Source organism: Anolis sagrei, chromosome 7 (assembly GCF_037176765.1).
Source record: "Anolis sagrei isolate rAnoSag1 chromosome 7, rAnoSag1.mat, whole genome shotgun sequence".
Classification (NCBI taxonomy): Eukaryota; Metazoa; Chordata; class Lepidosauria; order Squamata; family Dactyloidae; genus Anolis; species Anolis sagrei.
Window position 1 is genome coordinate 36,727,312 of NC_090027.1, and position 19,722 is coordinate 36,747,033.

General features: G+C 41.8%; 1 protein-coding gene across 2 annotated transcripts in view; it reads right to left on the reverse strand.

The window, feature by feature from the left end:
* The window catches only part of GRIK4 (glutamate ionotropic receptor kainate type subunit 4), a 759,832-nt gene that overhangs the window by 118,272 nt on the left and 621,838 nt on the right, over positions 1 to 19,722 (reverse strand). For both annotated transcript variants that reach the window (XR_009632086.2, XM_060787230.2), the window contains exons 9-10: positions 11,830 to 11,982; positions 7,841 to 7,945 (exon numbers count right to left, since the gene is read on the reverse strand). Coding sequence is in view for 1 of the 2 variants with exons in the window: in XM_060787230.2 (XP_060643213.2) it covers positions 7,841 to 7,945; positions 11,830 to 11,982 (258 nt within the window). In the remaining variant the exon portion in view is untranslated. The remainder of the gene's footprint in view (positions 1 to 7,840; positions 7,946 to 11,829; positions 11,983 to 19,722) is intronic.

Consider the following 19,722-nt stretch of genomic DNA (forward strand, 5'->3'; position numbering starts at 1 on the left):
ACAGTGTATATTTCTCTCCTTGTGCTGTGATGCTGTTTGCCGAAGGCTCTGTGTAATTTATTAAAGGAACCTGTCTGCGAAGACAAGATATAACCATGTGCTGTGGTAAGTTTGTAGTGTCATCTAGATGGGAGGGGAAAACAATAGTAAAACTGACAATGGCCGGGCATGTGCTCAAGTGCCTGTAAAGAGTTCCAGAGTGACTGCAGTTTGTGGGAGCAGTTGACTGAAAAAACTGTGCAGGAAAAAGCTACTGGAAAGCGCTGAAGTTGTGCAAAAGATCTGCTGCTGAATTGTGAGATAAAGCGCGACAAAAATTAAAACAGCAAAACAGCAGAGGGAAAACAATCAGGGACATATAACCACCTCTCAACAAAAGATTGCTCCAGTCACTGCCAGGCTTTCAAATGCTAATCAAGGTGGTCAGTTGAAACATTCACACCTAGCTCCGGCAGACAAGAGTCCTTTGTCCCACCCTGGTCTTTCCACAGATATATAAACCCCCTTTCCTAGTTCCAACAGACCTCACTACCTCTGAGGATGCTTGCCATAGATGCAGGCAAAACGTCAGGAGAGAATGCCTCTAGAACATGGCCATATAGCCCGAAAAAACCTACAATAATCCAGTTGAAAGATCAATGGTTAAAAGCCCATTTATTAAACTCACCATACAGCTCTAACGCTAACCCCAATACTAACTGTCAGTACATTGGAATTCTCATTGGAAACAGAAAATATGGGAAGGAGGTACCAAGCTCTTCCTGTGCGGCATCACTCTTAACATTCCATGTTATTTTAGATCTCAGCCTAAAATCCATCTCTCTCTTTCCTCCCCTCCGCCACATCCTCCTTCCTCTATTACTTATGAGCTAACTGCATTATTTAAGTCGCAGCAATGCATAACAGCCGCAGCACATAGCTTGTGTTTATTCAGTGCTTTGAATATGTAAAGCATTATAATGTTGTTATTAATAATTTGATAGGCTCCAGAGGCAACTAGGCTACAGTTTGAACAGACAACGCTGGGCTGTGTTTTGCTGACTGACAGGCCACCGAGGAAGATGAGAAGTTAGCACATTAAAAGCTGTGGAAAGACATGCTTCTCAGCTTTGCTGCCCTGTTACCGAAACCCCCCTTTCATTATTGGTGTTGCTTGACCACTGAGAATGAACACTAGTTAATGGGCAAGCAAGTCAACCATTAGGTTTGAAACTCTCTGTGTGCAAAATGTGGGGAAGCTGTGAAACAGAGCTCTCCCTGTGAATAGCAAATTTCCTCTGAGTCTGGTGATTTCTAGCACAATTTCTAGGAGATTCCTGGAGGAAAGCATAGGTAAAGTTACAGAAATGTTATCACTTCCATAAGGGCTGCTATGGAGCTATGCCAACTACCTGCAGTGCCAAAGTGGGGCACTAGCGACTAGAAGATGTAAGACAAATGGCACCACTGAAGGAGATATATTATCAGTTTGCAAAATTTACACAGGTTGCCTAATCCATCCTTTTCTTGGCACAGTATTTTGTGAATTTCTTGGCACATAATGGAGTGAATCAGAGGATGCCAATCAGAATCGAAGGGGGAAGGGTTCTCTTTTTACAACCTGACTTTGCAGCTGTCCTCATTGGACAGATGGGACTCTGGCAACAGGGATTTCCACAATGGACTGCAAAAGTTGCATGAGCTTGTGTTGTTGTTCATTCGTTCAGTCGCTTCCAACTCTTCGTGATAATGCTACTCCTCTATTCTGCTTTGGTTAGACCACACCTGGACTATTGTGTCCAATTCTGGGCACCACAATTCAAGAGAGATATTGACAAGCTGGAATGTGTCCAGAGGAGGGCGACTGAAATGATCAAGGGTCTGGAGAACAAGCCCTATGAGGAGCAGCTTAAGGAGCTGGGCATGTTTAGCCTGAAGAAGAGAAGGCTGAGAGGGGATATGATAGCCATGTATAAATATGTGAGAGGAAGCCACAGGAAGGAGGGAGCAAACTTGTTTTCTGCTTCCCTGGAGTCTAGGACGCGGAACAATGGCTTCAAACTACAAGAGAGGAGATTCCATCTGAACATGAGGAAGAACTTCCTGACTGTGAGAGCCGTTCAGCAGTGGAACTCTCTGCCCCGGAGTGTGGTGGAGGATCCTTCATTGGAAGCTTTTAAACAGAGGCTGGATAGCCATCTGTCAGGGGTGATTTGAATGCAACATTCCTGCTTTGGCAGGGGGTTGGACTGGATGGCCCATGAGGTCTCTTCCAACTCTTTGATTCTATGATTCTATGTGATCTCATGAACCAGCCCACGCCAAAGCTCCCTGTCACCCTCACCACCCCCAGCTCCTCCAAGGCCAAGGATGCCATCCATCTATCATGCCCTTGGTCGGTCTCTCTTCCTTTTTCCTTCCATTTTCCCCAGCATCATTGTCTTCTTTTCGCTTTCCTGTCTTCACATTATGTGGCCAAAAAACATCATCTTTGCCTCTAATATCCTTCCCTCCAGTAAGCAGTTAGGCTTGTAAATTAACCTATTTCAGGATCCAAAAATCCAAAATACTCCATATTATCCACATTGGGGATAGCTCCACCTTTGCCTTGTGCAGGTTCAATGTACACAAACTTGGTTTCAAGCACCAAATTATTAAAACGATTGTGCATAAAATGACTTCCCGGCCATAAGTATAAGGTCTGTCTATCCATCTATCCATCTATCCATCCATCCATCCATCCATCAACTTATCTATACACTTAATAAAAGTGAAAATATGTATGTGTGTTTGTGGCTGGGATGTCCACTTGCACATACAAACATTTAAACACCCCCCCCCCCCTCCACCCCAAATGTGTCTTGTTCCAAGTATTTTGTATAAGGGATATTCAACCAGTATTGTAACTGTAGCTTAAGTCTCTAGCATCTGTTTTTCAAGATCAGTGATTCTCAACCTTCCTAATGCTGTGACTCCTTAACTCAGTTCCTTGTGTTGTGGCGACCTCCAACCATAAAATTATTTACATTGCCACTTCATAACTGTAATTTTGCTACTGTTATGAATCATAATGTAAATCTCTGATATGCAGGATGCATTTTCATTCACTGGACCAAATTTGACACAAATATCTGATTTTGTCATTTGGGAGTTGTAGTTGCTGGGATTTATAGTTCACCTACAATCAAAGAGCATTCTGAACTCCACCAATGATGGAATTGAACCAAACTTGGCACACAGAATTCCCATGACCAACAGAGTTTGATGGACATTGACCTTGAGTTTTGGAGTTGTAGTTCACCTACATCCAGAGAGCATTGTGGACTCAAACAATGATGGATCTGGACCAAACTGGGCACTAATACTCAATATGTCCAAATGTGAACACAGGTGGAGTTTGGGAGAAATAGACCTTGACATCTGGGAGTTGTACTTGCTGGGACTTATAGTTCACATACAATCGAAGAGAATTCTGAACTCCACCAGTGATGAAATTGAATCAAACTTGGCACACAGATCTCTCATGACCAACAGCAAATACTGGAAAGGTTTGATGGACATTGACCTTGAGTTTGGGAGATGTGGTTCACCTACATCCAGAGAGCACTGTGGACTCAAACAATGATGGACCTGGACCAAACTGGGCACTAATACTCAATATGCCCAAATGTGAACACTGGTGGAGTTTGGGAGAAATAGACCTTGACATTGGGAGTGCTGGGATTTATAGTTCACCTACACTCAAAGAGCATTCTGAACCCTACCAATGATATAATTGAGCCAAACTTGCTATGGCCAACAGAAAATACTGTGTCTTCTGATGGTCTTTGGTGACCCCTCATCACCCTCCTAGGGGTCCCCACCCCCAGGTTGAGAAACACTGATCAAGATGAAACCAACTTATACAAATCTACCTTGAATATGCAAATATATTGGGAAAAGTATATTGGCAAAACAGGGAACGGCCTTATACCGAGTCGGATTATTGGTCCATCTCACCCAGTACAGTATCTGCTTTGAGCGGGAGTAGCTGCCCAGAGATTCGGGCAGAGAAGTGTCTTTCCCATCATAGATTTAATTGAGATCCTTTTAACTGGCGATGCCAAGTGCCGAATTTGGGGCCGTCTGCATGCAAAGCACGTCCTCTGCCACAGAGCAATGAGCAATTGGTTGTCAAAGAGCCGTGTATCTGGTGATTCGTTGTAAGCGTAACAAAGTCATAAATTTTGAGGCCGTCTGCAGAATTCGCCACTCTGAGAATTTCCATTTCCATGTCATTTTCAATCCAGGCTCCTCGTCTTTCTGTCTGAAAATGTTAGAATGCTATGAAGTCTAGGGAATATTTTGAAGAATCCCAGAAACAAAAGGATCGGGTATGTTTCCCACCATCAGAGTCCTTCATGGCCCATGTCTCCTCCCAATGACTAGCCAGCACAGGGAAAATTGTGCCACTTAAACAATATTTTATCCTGCAGTGAGAGACATCTTCCCCAGAGTTTACTGTATTACTGAAAGATGGTGTAGTTTTTTCCAGGCTGTATGGTCATGTTCCAGAAGCATTCTCTCCTGATGTTTCATCCACATCTATGGCAAGTATCCTCAGAGGTTTTGAGGTCTGTTGGCAACTAGGAAAATGGGGTTTATATACCTGTGGAATAATGTTCAGGGTGGGAGAAAGAACTCTTGTCTGCTTGAGGCAAGTGTGAATATTGCAATTGGCCACCTTGTTTAGCATTTAATGGCCTTGTAGCTACAAAGCCTGGCTAGTTGCTGCATGGGGGGAGTCCTTTGTTGGGAGCTGTTAGCTTATTATTATTATTATTATTATTATTATTATAACTTTATTTGTACCCCGCTAGCATCTCCCAAGGGATTCGATGCGGCTGGCCCTGATTAATTCTTGTCTGGAATTCCCCTGCTTTTTGAGTGTTGCCCTTTATTTACTCTTCTGATTTTAGAGTTTTTAAAATACTGGTAGCCAGATTTTATTCATTTTCATGCTTTCCTTCTTTCTGTGGAAATTGTCTGCATACTTGTGGATTTCAATGGCCATACAGCCCGGCAACCCACTCCAGTTAGGCTACTCTCCATCCTTAATGTTAATTTATTTAATTTAATTTAATAAGCTACTGCCTGATTTATTTACTAATGCCTTCCAACAAAGGATCCCCCAGGCAGCAACCAGCAATGTCCCACCCTGGTCATTCCACAGATATATAAACCCTTTTTCCTAGTTCCAACGGACCTCACTACCTCTGAGGATGCTTGCCATAGATGCAGGTGAAATGTCAGGAGAGAATGCCTCTAGTCTAGACCATGGCCATATAGCCCGAAAAACCCTACAACAACCCAGCAACCAGCAATGTTGCAATTGGCCACCTTGATTAGCATTGAATGGTCTTGCAGCTTCAAAGCCTGCCTGGTTGCTGCCTGGGGGATCCTTTGTTGGGAGGTGTTAGCTGGCCCTGTTTGATTTTTGTCTGGTATTTCGCTGTTTTTTTGTGTTGCTTCTTATTTACTGTTCTGATTTATTTACTAACACCTCCCAACAAAGGATCCCCCAGGTGGAAACCAGACAGACTTTGAAGTTGCAAGGCCATTAAATACTAATCAAGGTGGCCAATCGTAACATTCACACTTACCTCAGGCAGACAAGAGTTCTTTCTCTCACCACTGCACAGATATATAAACCCCACTTGCATAGTTTCCAACAGACTTCACAACCTTTGAGAATGCCTGTCACAGATGTGGGCAAAATGTCAGGAGGGAATGCTTCTGGAACATGGCCAGACAGCCTGGAAAACTCACAGCAACCGCAGTGATTCTGGCCATGAAAGCCTTCGACAACACATTGTGCATTTGCATTGTAGAATGAATACCCAATTTTAACTGTCATGGCTCAATGCTATGGTTTCATGGACGCTGTAGTTTTAGAAGATCTTTAGTCTTCTGTACCAAAGAGAGCTGGTGCTTCACCAAACTACAACTCCCATGAGCCAAGGCAGTTTAAACAGCATCAAACTGCATTCATTTTACAGTGTAGGTGCATCTAGAGTGATCCAAAATCAGACACAGAAGCATATTTTGCATCTCTTCATTTTCATCTTGAAATTGGAGCACAAATCATGGACAGATTTTGTTCCTCACACCATGAGACCTAGAACCTTGTCCATGGCTTTAAATTGAAAGCCAGGACTCCAATAAATAATAACCTGGAAGACACATAGATATCTAGAGAAGCACATGCTAAATTGTACAATCCAAACTAAGATTGGGAGTAGAGGAGAAGAGGATGGAAGTTTTCCTGAGAACAAGCCACTTTGCCTACATTCTGCTTAAAGGATTATGGAAGTGGCAGACAATCTTGGGCAACTGAGCCAATTTTTATAATTCCATCCCAAAAGCCCCTCTCTGAAAGGCAGCACTTGTTAAGCCAGAAGGATAAAGAGCTTCCTGAATAAAAGGAAACAAAGATGGATCGGCACTGTAGGCCATCGTATGCTGGTAATTCCACAGATGCGCCTGCCGCTTAACTTACCTCCAGAGAGACACATCCTAAGAAGGCGAAATGTCTTTGCGTGGAGTGAAGGAAGGCAGCAAGAAAGATACAGCATCCAGCCTTTGTGTGTTCATTATCAGAAGCCCCCCAAAGAGCCCAATTGCATCCTTTCCCTGGGAAAGTTTCCAAGATGGAGAGCTGCTGTGTGGTCCTCAAAGTGGTCATAAATTCAGAGGGGTTTACAATTTTTTAGGTGCCAAAACCAGCTACTACTCTAGTTATATGATGCCCAATACTTTTCCAATCCTCCCACATCATAAGGAATAGTGTGATCTTGATTTTCCAAAACCTTATCTCACAATTCACAATGGTTTCTCTTGAGGAACTGACTAGCCAAAGGAGAGAGCTGAGAAGTGCAGTGTTCCCTCACTTATTGCGGGTGTTACATTCCAGGACCACCCGCGAAAAGTAAAAATGCGTGAAGTAGGGATGCTATATATGTATGTATACAAAGTCTCCAAGATGGAGAGCTGCTGTGTAATCCTCAAAGTTGTTATAACTTCAGAGGAGTCTATACTTTCTTAGGTGCCAAAAACCAGCCACTGCTCTAGTTATATGATGCCCTATGCTTTTCTAATCCTCCCACCTCATAAGGAGTAGCATGATCTTGATTTTCCAAAACCTTATCTCAAAGTTCACAATGGTTTCTCTTGAGGAACCGACTTGCCAAAGGAGAGAGCTGAGAAGTACAGTGTTCCCTCACTTATCGCAGGTGTTATGTTCCAGGGCTACCCGCGAAAAGTGAAAATATGTGAAGTAGGGATGCTATATATGTATGTATACAAAGTTTCCAAGATGGAGAGCTGCTGTGTGGTCCTCAAAGTTGCCATAACTCGAGTGGGTGGAGTGTCCCTACTTCACGGTGGTCTCCTCCTCGCTCCCTGCCTCGGAGGCCCCTTGGGCACCCAGCCTGGCAAGGAAGGAGCGGGGAGAAGCTATACAAGTTCCCTCTATACAGTGTTCCCTTGCTGCTCCCCGTGAAACAGCGAGTCCGCAATAAGCGAACCGCGAAGTAGCGAGGGAACACTCTACTGTAAATAAATAAATACAATCCTTCTTTGAATAAATTTGGCCATGATAGGTCTTCCATAATGTGAAGGCACATAGTAACAAGAGGATAAGGAGTGGGATTACCCAGCTCATAACCAGAATGAAAGAAGAGCTGACAATTTATTTGAGAAGGAAGAAAAAAGATATGGGAAACATGACAACAACAATAACAGTACAACACCACGGCAGGGCAAACCAACTTGCATCAAAATTTATTATAAAGAGTCACAGATGAGGAAGATGTCTCCTTACCTGTCGGAAGCCATTCCTCGTATACTGCAGGATTTTCAGGGCATAGTTGGACCGCTGGCCTTTGCTGTTGAACTCTATGTGGCCGGTGAGACCTTCCAATTCTACCTGTCCAAGAGAGGGTGAGTTGCAGCGCCAAATAGGGACTGTGACCACATTTCCTTTCAAGCTAAGTGCCCTGGACATGGGTCTGATTCACTTAAAAGTCCCCCTAACCATAAAAAATACCCCCAGAACAGATTTTTGGATATCTTGGAATGGTGATTGTTCCTAACAGAAGGCCACCACTCTGCATGTCTCCAAAGCTAGAAAGCTAGCATGCCATGGAGAAATCCAAGAGACTTTGTCACAGGCTACTATTTGATCAGCTGTTTCCCTGATTCAAAAGTGTGTGTGTGTGTGTGTGTGTGTGTGTGTGTGTGTATGTATGTGTGTGTGTATATCACAGAGATATCATTTGGGAAATTTGATGGAATCACAACTTATTATTTGTTAACCTGGGGCAGAGTCTCAAAGCAATCAAATACATTTAGTTAAATGCAAGTTGATAACGCTGCAGGATATAGGACTGTTAGATTAATATAGAACATATAGAACACGTACTGATTTGATGTTCAAACTAAGTTAGGTATATGCGGCTAAAAATAATATGAGTAGGCAATGATGAACTGAGAAGATTAAGTTGAAGGTATTGGGGGAATATCAGTACTGGTTTACTATATATGACGTGTTTATATCGATCATTAGTGGTCCCACCACGCATTGCTGTAGCCAACCTTCCCTCCCTCTTTCTCTCCTCCTTTCTTTCTCCCCTTCCTTCGCTCCCTCTTTCCTTCCTTCCCTTTTTTATTTCCTTCTCTCCTTCCTTACTTCTCTTCCTCTTCCCTTCCTCCCCTCTTTTCTTTCCCTTTCCCTTTCTCCCCTTTCTTCCTTCTCTACCTATTCTGCAACTCTCAGCAGTCCTCCTGATCAATTTACCTACCTACCTACATCTATCTAATCTATCTATCTTATCTATCTGGAGAGTTGCTGCGAGTTGCAGTCCAGCAATAGGAAATTGGAAACTGACGGGATTGGGATTCTCTCAAAGAAATCCAAGGAGGAAAAAGCTTGCATATTGGAAGCAGTGCATTTGGATCATCCTACTCTTCTAAAGGGCCTGGGCTAGGGGATGCTGGGAGCTGTAGTCAGGAAGAGAGTGTGGATATGTTATTTGTTTTTTGCCAGGGGGAGTCATTTTGGGCATGCGCTGAAGCGTCTTTTTTCCTTTTTGGCTTTTTAAGTCCCTTCCGCTGTGTTTTTTAGTGTTTTTATGAGTGATGGTCACTTGTTGGCCTGAGAGGTGTATTGTGTCCAAATTTGGTGTCAATTCGTACAGTGGTTTGAGTTATGTTAATCCCCCCCAAAAATTACATTTTTATTTATATAGATGTAAGGATTGTTTACTGTTTACTTAATAGATCTGTTTATTGCATAATTAATAACATGGATTTGGAAAGAAAAAGTGACAAGGTATTTTATCCTCCCTTAACTCACGACTTGCCCTTTTCTTCTACCTTCTGCCCACACCCTTATTTCCATTGCCGCAGCTGGGAGTTGAACTGTTGTGAGTGCTTAATTGTGTTACCTCCGACTCTGTTGCCTGGGATTTCAAGGGGATGCTGTTACATGGCCAGGCATTGTACAAAGTCACCCAGTGTCATGTTAACACGGAGCACTGTTGTGTAAAGAGCAGGTAAGAACAGCAAACCATGCATCGCTAATTGCTGCCACCGTTGACAATCAGACAACAACCCAAGTCCCTGCCTAGGAAAATTACTAAGAACACAGCAAGTTAACTTGTTCAAGGTTTTCATCCAAGTGGAAATCAAAGCTCCAGACTGGGCTTGTGTGAGGCATACTTGGTGTTGTGCAAAGAGTGCATGCATTCACATTCTCTTTACAACAAAACAAACCAGTTGGGACAAAGCTGATAGGGACAGTCAAGGCTGGCAGTAGATACAAGACACAAGTGATTGAGCAGATTAGAAGATAGGCAGCTACTTCAGAAAGCATGGCTAAATAAAACTTCTGGGAAAGACCTGCAAGGACACAGGTCTGGGCTAAACCTTTGACAGAACTTCAAAGAGATAAGAAGTCTCTGGGAACAACAAAGTTCTACCTGAGCTGTTTGTCCTATTGGTCATAGATGACTTAGTTGCCCAGTGCCCACTCCTGCAGTGAACCTTATTGGGGCATGTAAAAAATCAATTAATGTGTATGTCAACTGTAAAATAAGAAGCACAAAGCTAATTGGTTGGGCCATGCCTGGGAGCTAGTTGAGCCTGGGAGTTTTGGTTACTGTTACATATTTAGGCTTGAGCAATGCAGGTGCTTGCCAAGAGACACCTCAGAGTGTGCTCTTGCTTCATGATCTGCTGGAAGAAGTTTTGTCACATGGACAAAGGAAGATCATTATAAATTTCTCTAAAAGGACATTATGTGAGTTAATGCAACTGTTCACATGATTGTATATATGTTGTTTTGCATCATGAGGAGTAAACTACTTGTTCTTTATTAATCATCTGCATGGCATATTTTCTTTCTCTGGCAAGACAGTGTGTGGACTATTAAAATATGAACTACGCGTGATTTTACATCATTCTACAAACCTTAGGTGGAAAATGTATTGTCGAAGGCTTTCATGGTCGCAATCACTGGGTTGTTGTAGGTTTTTCAGGCTGGGTGGCCATGTTCTAGAAGCATTCTCTCCTGGCGTTTCACCTGGCAGGCATCCTCAGAGATTGTAGGGTCTTCTCAGGAATGCCAAAGGGCCATACTTGAACTTAGGAAAGCTTTGTATTTGGCCTGGATGATCTCCACATTATTTTCTAATATCATACTTTCCTCAATTTTTTCTACATTTGACTTTTGATTATGCACAGATTTGATTGAAATGTTCTCTCTGGGAATTTCGAGCTCTTTAGTTGACCTCCACCAGAGTTTGTAGTTGATCTCCACCAGAGTTTGAATCCCTGGGAATCTTTAGGTCTATCAGTATGACTCTATAGTTGACCTTCACTGAAGTTGAAGTCCCTAAGAATATTTACATCCACCAGTATGACTCTATAGTTGACCTCCACTGAAGTTGAAATCCCTGGGAATTTCTAGATCAGTGGTTCTCAACCAGTAGTTCCCCAGGTGTTTTGGCCTACAACTCCCAGAAATCCCAACCAGTTTACCAGCTGTTAAGATTTCTCGGAGTTGAAGGCCAAAACATTTGGAGTGCCACAGATTGAGAACCACTGCTTTAGATCCTCCAGTAGGACTTTATGGTTGGCTTCTAATGATGTTCAAATCCCTAAGAACTTCTAGGTTCTCCAGGGTGATTCTTTGGTCAACGTGTAATGAAAGTTGACCAAAGAGTCAGGCTGGATAATTATCTATAGCAGTGGTTCTCACTCTGTGGGTCCCCAGCTGTTTTGACCTACAACTCCTAGAAATTCCAGCCAGTTTACCAGTTGTTAGGATTTCTGGGAGTTGAAGGCCAAAACATCTGGGCACCCATAGGTTGAGAACCACTGCTTTAGGTCCTCCAGTAGGACTATGGTCAACTTCCAATGATGTTCAAATCCCTTAGAACTTCTATGTTCTCCAGGGTGATTGCTTGGTCAACGTCTGATGAAGGTTGACCATAGAGTAATGCTGGATAATGATCTAGAGCAGTGATTCTCAACCTGGGGTCCCCAGATGTTTTTGGCCTATAATTCCCAGAATTCCCAGCCAGTTTACCACCTGTTAGGATTTTGGGGAGTTGAAGGCCAAGACATCTGGGGACCCCAGGTTTGATCTCGAGCTTCAAAGAGAGGTATTTGTGCAAGTTCTGCACCCCTAACCCCAATGAATGTGGAGGACCTATTGTACATGAATCCTGTTTTATTGTACGCCTCTAAATCTTTCTTTCAGGTAAATAGGAAGTGTGATGCATTTATTTATGTCCAATCCCTTCTCACCATTCTCAGGTAGTTCATCAAGCTGGTGCCATGCTGCCAGATTTGTGCGGACCCACAGGACAAGGGTTTCACGCCAATTTCCTGGCTCCGGTTCAGTTCTTGCACTGCATTCACCACAGCATAGACAGCATCAAACAACAAGGCAGAAGACAACTGAAGACATTGGAAGAGAGAAAAATGAGGAAAGGAAACAAAATTAATGCCAGAAGCCAGAGAGTGTGCAGCAAACTTACTTTTTCATGTTTTAAAATTATATGCACAGTTCTACCTAAAATACAAACACAAACAAAACTTAGTTTTAGAAGTCAAGTAGAAATAAAACATGAGACTCTAATCCCGACTGAAAACACCCTGGACGCCAAATGCAAGGTAGTGCTCATTGCGTGACAAAATAGGTCAGAATAGGAAAATGACTTGATCAATCAACTGATCAAAGAGTTGGCGGGTTTTCTCTCTCAACAGTGCAACTGTTGAGGTTCTAAAAAAGCAACAGATCAAGTAAATGTAAATCAATGTCTGAACTGCAAACGCTCCATGAAGATGCCTTTTTGATGATCCTGAAATGAGGAAGACACACATCTTTTATTTTGCATCACTTATGTGGCTATTTTCGTTATTTTACATCTCTTAGGCTGCTTTTGCTAGCTTTATGTGAAGAGGTAGATTGCTTTGCATCAAAGTCTTACTTTAACAACTCCAAATCTCTCCCCCCCCCCCCTTCTCTGGTCGCACATAATAATTCTAAAAATCCAACAAAAAGAGGAAAATATAATGCCCCAATTTTCAGGTGGGTAACAAATTATTATCATTATTATTTGAAACACAACAAGATTATTCCACAGCAGACACTCTGCTGGCTGTTGAATTGGATCACATGTCAGACCCTTCCCAAGTGTCTAGGACTGTGTGATGTATTGGCAAATAAAGGTGGCCTTTTGCAGCTGGCAGATGGTAGTTTTGTCAGCACCGATTGTGTTTAAGTGCAGGTCAAGGTCTTTAGGCACTGCACCCAGTGTACCGATCACCACTGGGACCACCTTGACTAGCTTGTGTCAGAGTCTATGCAGTTCGATCTTTAAATCCTCATATCGTGCCAACTTTTCCATTTGTTTCTCTCCAATCCTGCTGTCACCTGGGATTGCAACAGCGATGATCCATACTTTGTTTTTTAACATGATTGTGAGGTCAGGAGTGTTGTGCTCCAAAACTCTGTCTGTCTGAATTCGGAAGTCCCAGAGGAGTTTGGCGTGTTCATTCTCTGTAACTTTTTCCAGCTTGTGATCCCACCAGTTATTTTTCGCAGGCATATGGTATTTGTGGCACAAGTTCCAATGAATGGTTGTTGTTGTCGTCATCATCATCATCATCATCATCATCACCATCATCATCATATTAATGGAGCCCCTGGTAGCACAATGGGTTAAACCCTTGTATCGGCAGGACTGAAGACTGACAGGTTGGAGGTTCAAATGTGCGGAGAGCGTGGATGAGCCACCTCTGCCAGCTCCAGCTCCCACCAGGAACATCTGGGCGTCCCCTGGGCAACTTCCTTGCAGACAGCCAATTCTCTCACACCAGAAGCCACTTGCAGTTTCTCAAGTTGCTTCTGACACACACACATACATATATAATTGTTGTATATTATTATATGTTAAAGTTATTATTATTGTTATTATTTGATACATAACAAAATTAGCACACAGTAAACAAGATTACTGTGCTTGCTTTTGTATTTGATTACATGTTGGACACTTCCCAAGTATCTAGGACTTTGTGGTGTATCGGCAAATAATGTGTGCAGATCTGAGTAGGGTGAGAGATGGTAATTTTGTCAGCACTAACTGTTTTTAAGTGCAGGCCAAGGTCTTTAGGCACTGCCAATCACCACTGGGCTCACCTTTATTGGCTTGTGCCAATAAAGGTGAACCCAGTGGTGATTGGCAATGCCAATCCTTTAAATCCTTTAGGGACTGCACCTCCTCCTCCTCCTCCTCCTCCTCCTCCTCCTCCTCATTATTATTATTATTATTATTATTATTATTACATTTTAAAAATTGAATATTTTCCAGGGATTTTACTGTGGGCTACTGCTAGAGAACTTTCCTTTTCTGTGCAATTGTGACCAGAACATACACAAAGTTATTTTTCCAATTCATTTAATCATGGATATTCGCAAGGGATTTTTGGTTGTGGAACTCACCAAATTTCCAACAATGACTTGTTCAAATGCCAAGGCAAGCTATTCTTTTTAAGGAAGGACTGGAATATGGGATACTCATTCCTTGCTCCTATTCCACTATATAAATTCAATGGAGCTGCAATTCCAACAAAACTGTCCTCCAGTTGTGTTTTGCAGCTCCAACAATTCCAACAAAATTGTCCTCTGGTTGTGTTTTGCAACTCCATTGTATTTATTAAATGATAGTTTATTCCTGCTGTTTAAGAACGTGTTATTCTGTTCTTATTCTCGTTGGTAATTTGATTGTGTTTTCTAAACTGCTTTCCATTTATGCCGCAAGCTGTTTTGGTTTCTGTTTGAAGGACAGTCAGGTAGACATTTGTGCAATAAATAAATAGCAATATTTTTTTTCACTCTCTCAGCTTTTAACTCCAAATAATGGTTTTTGCAAGAGCCCTTTAAAAGATTCTGTCTAAATGATTTGAAATAAAATAATAATATACACAACAGCTTTAACAGAGAGTTGGAAAAAATGGACGTATATATTTTCTGTAAATAAAGTTTTAAGATGGCAAGCTATTTAACCTCAGCAGACTGAAAGCCAAATCCAAGGTCACAACAACACCTGCTATGGAACTCCAATATGCTGATGATAATGTTCTCTGTGCAAAATCAGAAGAAGACCTACAAGCCACAACAAACACCATTGCAGAAGCATACGAGAAACTCAGCCTTTCATTGAACATTGAGAAAACCAAAGTGCTCCTTCAGCGGTCACCAGTCAATCTCTCTGCAATGCCACAAATACAGCTTAATGGTGTCATGTTAGAAAATGTTGACCACTTCCACTACATTGGCAGCCACCTCTCCAGAAAAGTCAACAATGACATTGAAATACAGCACCGCCTGAGCTCTGCGAGTGCAGCATTCTTCCGAATGAAGCAGAGAGTGTTTGAGGACTGGGAAATCCGTAGGGAGACCAAGGTGCTTGTTTATAAAGCCATTGTCCTCCCAACCCTGCTATATGCCTGTGAGACGTGGACTGTCTACAGACGTCACGCTCAACTCCTGGAATGATTCCATCAGTGTTGCCTCTGAAAAATCTGGCAAATCTCTTGGGAAGACAGACAGACAAATGTCAGCATGCTGGAAAAAGCAAAGATCGACAACACTGAAGTGATGCTCCTATGCCATCAACTCTGTTGGATTGGCCACATTGTCTGAATGCCTGATCACTGTCTTCCAAAGCAGTTACTATACTCCCAACTCAAGAATGGGAAATGTAATGTTGGTGGACAGGAAAAGAGATTTAAAGATGAGCTTAAAACCAACCTTAAAAGTGGTAGCATAGACACCGATAACGGGGAAGCCCTGGCTCTTGAATGCTCTAACTGGAGGTCAGATGTGACTAACAGTGCTGCAGAATTTGAAGAGGCATGAATGGAAGGAGAATCGTACCACTGACTGAGACTGCCTTCCACCTGGAAACCACTGTCCTCACTGCGGGAGAACATGTGGGATCAAGAATAGGGCTCCACAGTAATCTCTTGGAGGACCATCATCCTCGGGCTATGAGGGATCGCCTAACTAACTAAAAGTAATTTGCAAGGACAACTCCACTGTACATAATAAATCAATTCACTTTTAAATTGGACTGGGTGTGGCACAGTTGGTTGGGAGTTGGCTGCATTAAAATCACTACTGACTGAAAGGTCATGAGTTCATAGCCAGACCAGGTCGGAGTGAGCTTCCGACCATTTGTCTAGCTTGCTGTCGACCTTTGCAGCCCGAAAGCCAGTTGCATCTGTCAAGTAGGAAATTTAGATACCACTTATGCGGGGAGGCTAAGTTATCTAATTTACAACGCCATAAAAATCTCCAGCAGTGTGCAAAAGAATGAGGAAATACTCCATCGGTGTCACAAGTGGACTGTGAAGCAACAGCTCCCCCGGTGGCCGGAATTCGATCATACCCTCGTGAAGCTGGAAAGATTCTCTTTAAAAGTAACTTGGGCCAGAGTTGCTTCACAAATCTGGCCCAAGTTACTTTTAAAGAGAATCTGGTCACATTCGTATCGGGGTCATTGCTTAAATAACATCTTCCAAATTTCAATAAAACATGTAAGAGTTTGTCTTAGTCTCTAAACCTGAGATTATTTGATACCATTCTGACAGCTGCCCTTTCCCCCCGTTTTTTATCAATAATTCTTCACACTACATTAAATTTTCTCATCTGAGTTATTAAATCTGAATTCAAAATACTGGGCTTGAAAACCCGCAGAGGAATACTTTCTGGCAAATTAACATTAATCTCTTTATGAGTAATGTATGTATCATGCGCCGCTAAATCCTTAAATCTAAAAACATGATGTAACACCCACTGAGGAAAGTCTCTTAAAATGCATTCCAAATTAAATTTAGGTTCTAATAGAGAAACACGCGGGCTTGGTTTATTTGTGTATTTACCGCTGGATTTTGACAGCAATGATGGCATTAAGCACTGCCCAAACCACCTCTGGCGGCGTTCATATTTATCGATTTGAGATAAGGCCTTCCGAGGGACTTACAGAACCCCGTGCTGTTGCATTTGCAAACTTGGAAACACACATCCTCGAATGGTTTGACAGTCAAGTCAAAGGCAACCTCCAAATCAAGGGATCTTGATATATTTAGCGTATGTATTATATACTTGAAGGGACTGGCTTGACCTTGAAGGAGATGGGGGTGGCCACGGCCAACAGGGAGCTCTGGCGTGAGCTGGTCCATAAGATCACAAAGAGTAGGAAGTGACTGAACGAAGAAACAACAACACTATATATACTTACTAAGCATATACCCAATGTTTCCCAGCTGTTAAGAGAGGCTGAGGCCCTTGTTTTTATTCCTTCGTTCAGTTCTTTTCATTCCTTCCCTTATCTTTCTGTCTGTCTGTCTGTCTATCAATCTATCCACCTATCTATCATCTATCTTCTTTCATTCTCTTCCTTCCTTCCCCTTCCTTCCTTCCTCTTCATTCCTTCCTCTTTCTTTCTTTCTTTCTTTCTTTCTTTTTATTCTTTCCATTCCCTCCTTCCTCTTCATTCCTTCCCCTTCCTTCCTTCCTTCCTTCCTTCCTTCCTTCCTTCCTTCCTTTTCTCTTCATCCATTTCCCTTTCTTTCTTTCTTTCCCTTCATTCCTTTCTCTTCATTCCTTCCTCTTCCTACCTTCCTTTCTCCTTCCTTCCTTCCTTCCTTCCTTCCTTCCTTCCTTCCTTCCTTTTCTCTTCACCCATTTCCCTTTCTTTTTCTTGCTTGCTTTCTTTCCCTTCATTCCTTTCTCTTCATTCCTTCCTCTTCATTCCTTCCTCTTCCTACCTTCCTTTCTCTTCCTTCCTTCCCCTTCCTTCCTTTTCTCTTCACTCCTTTCCCTTTCTTTCTTTCTTTCTTTCTTTCTTTCTTTCTTTCTTTCTTTCCCTTCCTTCCTTCCTTCCTTCCTTTCTTTTCTCTTCACTTCTTCCTCTTTCTTTCTTTCTTTCTTTTTCTTTCTTTCTTTTCATTCCTTCCCCTCCCTTTCTTTCTCCCCCTCTCTTCTCCATTCTTTTCATTCACTTCTTCTCTTTCTTTCTTTCCTCTTTTCCTCCTTTCCCCTCACATACTTTGTTATCAGTTGTTTGGTTTTGAAGTTCGTTTTATAAAGTGTTTAATGTTGTTTTCATTTTGTCATATTGCTTTTGTGGATATGCATTTTGATGTATTATGTTTTAACTGTTCCGTTGGGCTTGGCCCCATGTAAGCAATAGAAATGACCTTCTGACATTCCTCTTGCAAGGACAGGAAAGACCCACCATAATCAGAGTAAGCCTTTTAATTCTGAAAGAAAAGAGCACATTTCCCGAAAGAAGAACCAGGAAAATAAGATTCTGACTGTGAATAGAAGGTCAGCTGCTGTCCTCTCCTTTTTGCCTTGTCTTTTACTCATGTTGTATTTTGAAATGGTTATATGACTGATCAAATAAATAACAACAACAACAACAACAACAACAATAATAATATATCGAAGCTGATGTCCTAATACATTGGTTAGTCTTCCAATCTCCGTTAAGCCTTTGAAGGAATATAAATATGCTAGATTCAAGCCAGAGCTGATCTATTCCAGCATTTTGGCTTCAAAATGACCAAATTCCTTGGGAATTGCATAAGAACGAGGCCAGAAAAACGCCCTCCCATATGCCATTCTTCTTTAATTGGGTCTGTTATAGAAATGAGAGGAATGCAAACATTGGCAAGGAGGAAGGAAGCGCAGTGATCCAAAAATCAATAAAACATGCGATGGCAATCCGACCATATTGACAATAACTTGAAGAGATCAAAACGGGCAGCCCCGCATTTGGCCTTCCAGTTGAGGCAACAGCTGTTACGCTATTAATACAATGGCCATTGAGGTCTAAATCTACACTTGTGTGCTATCTACAAACACACAACTGCTTGTGAAATGGATACATCTGTAGAACTTTTATTATACAACTACGGACTGAATAAATCCATTGCACAATAGTTCCGAAAAGTACAATCGTCTGTGTAAAGGAACACGAGCTTGAGTGATATCAATAGCATTCTGGCCAGACAGACACTATAAAACCATGCAAGTATACATTATTTTTTTTAGAAAGCAAACACTTTGCTTCGCTTTCATTGGAAATTAAAGTAACCCCACTGAGTTCAAGGATGGTGGTCACACAAGTAAGTAAATATACACAGCATTGCAATTAATGCTGAAATCCAGCTCTCGCTATTTTTCTATACTAGCCGTCATCTGCCATGCATTGCTGTGGCCCAGTCTGTGCAAATGTTTTTGTTGTGTATATATGTGTTTATGTGTCTGTATATATTTGTGTATGTGTATATATGTGTGTGTGTGTATACGTGTGCATATATTTGTGTTTATATGTGTATACTAGCTGTCCCCTGCCACATGTTGCTGTGGCCCAGTCTATATATATGTGTTTTGTTGTGTATATATGTGTTTATGTGTCTGTATATATTTGTGTATGTGTATATATGTGTGTGTGTATACGTGTGCATATATTTGTGTTTATATATGTATACTAGCTGTCCACTGCCACACATTGCTGTGGCCCAGACTGTGTATATGTGTTTTGTGTGTGTATGTATGTATGTATGTGCATATGTGTATATATGTGGTTTTGCGCATGCACTGTAGCATCTTTCTGCCTTTTTTGCTTTTTAAGTCCCTTCCACTGTGTTTTCAGTGTTTTGATGAGTGATGGTCACTTGTTGGCCTAATAGGTGTCTTGTGTCCAAATTTGGTGTCAATTCACCTAGTGATTTTTGAGTTATGTTAATCCCACAAACGAACATTAAATTTTTATTTATATGGATTGTGTATATGTGTGTGCTTGTGCACATGCATATATAGTGTGTATGTATGTGTATATGTATATGTGTGTATATGTATGTGTGTGTGTATATTTGTGTGTGCTTGTGTATATATATATGTAGGTGTGTCTGTATATATGTGTGCATATGTATATGTATATGAATGTATGTGTATATTTATATATGGTTTATTTCAGGGGTTTAAAGGTCGTTCTGCTGTATTTTTGTGTGTTTTTAGGGGTGATGGACACTTGTTGGACTATTAGGTGTATTGTGTCAAAATTTCATGTCAATCCATCCAGTGGTTTCTGAGTGATGTTTCTCCCATAAACGAACATT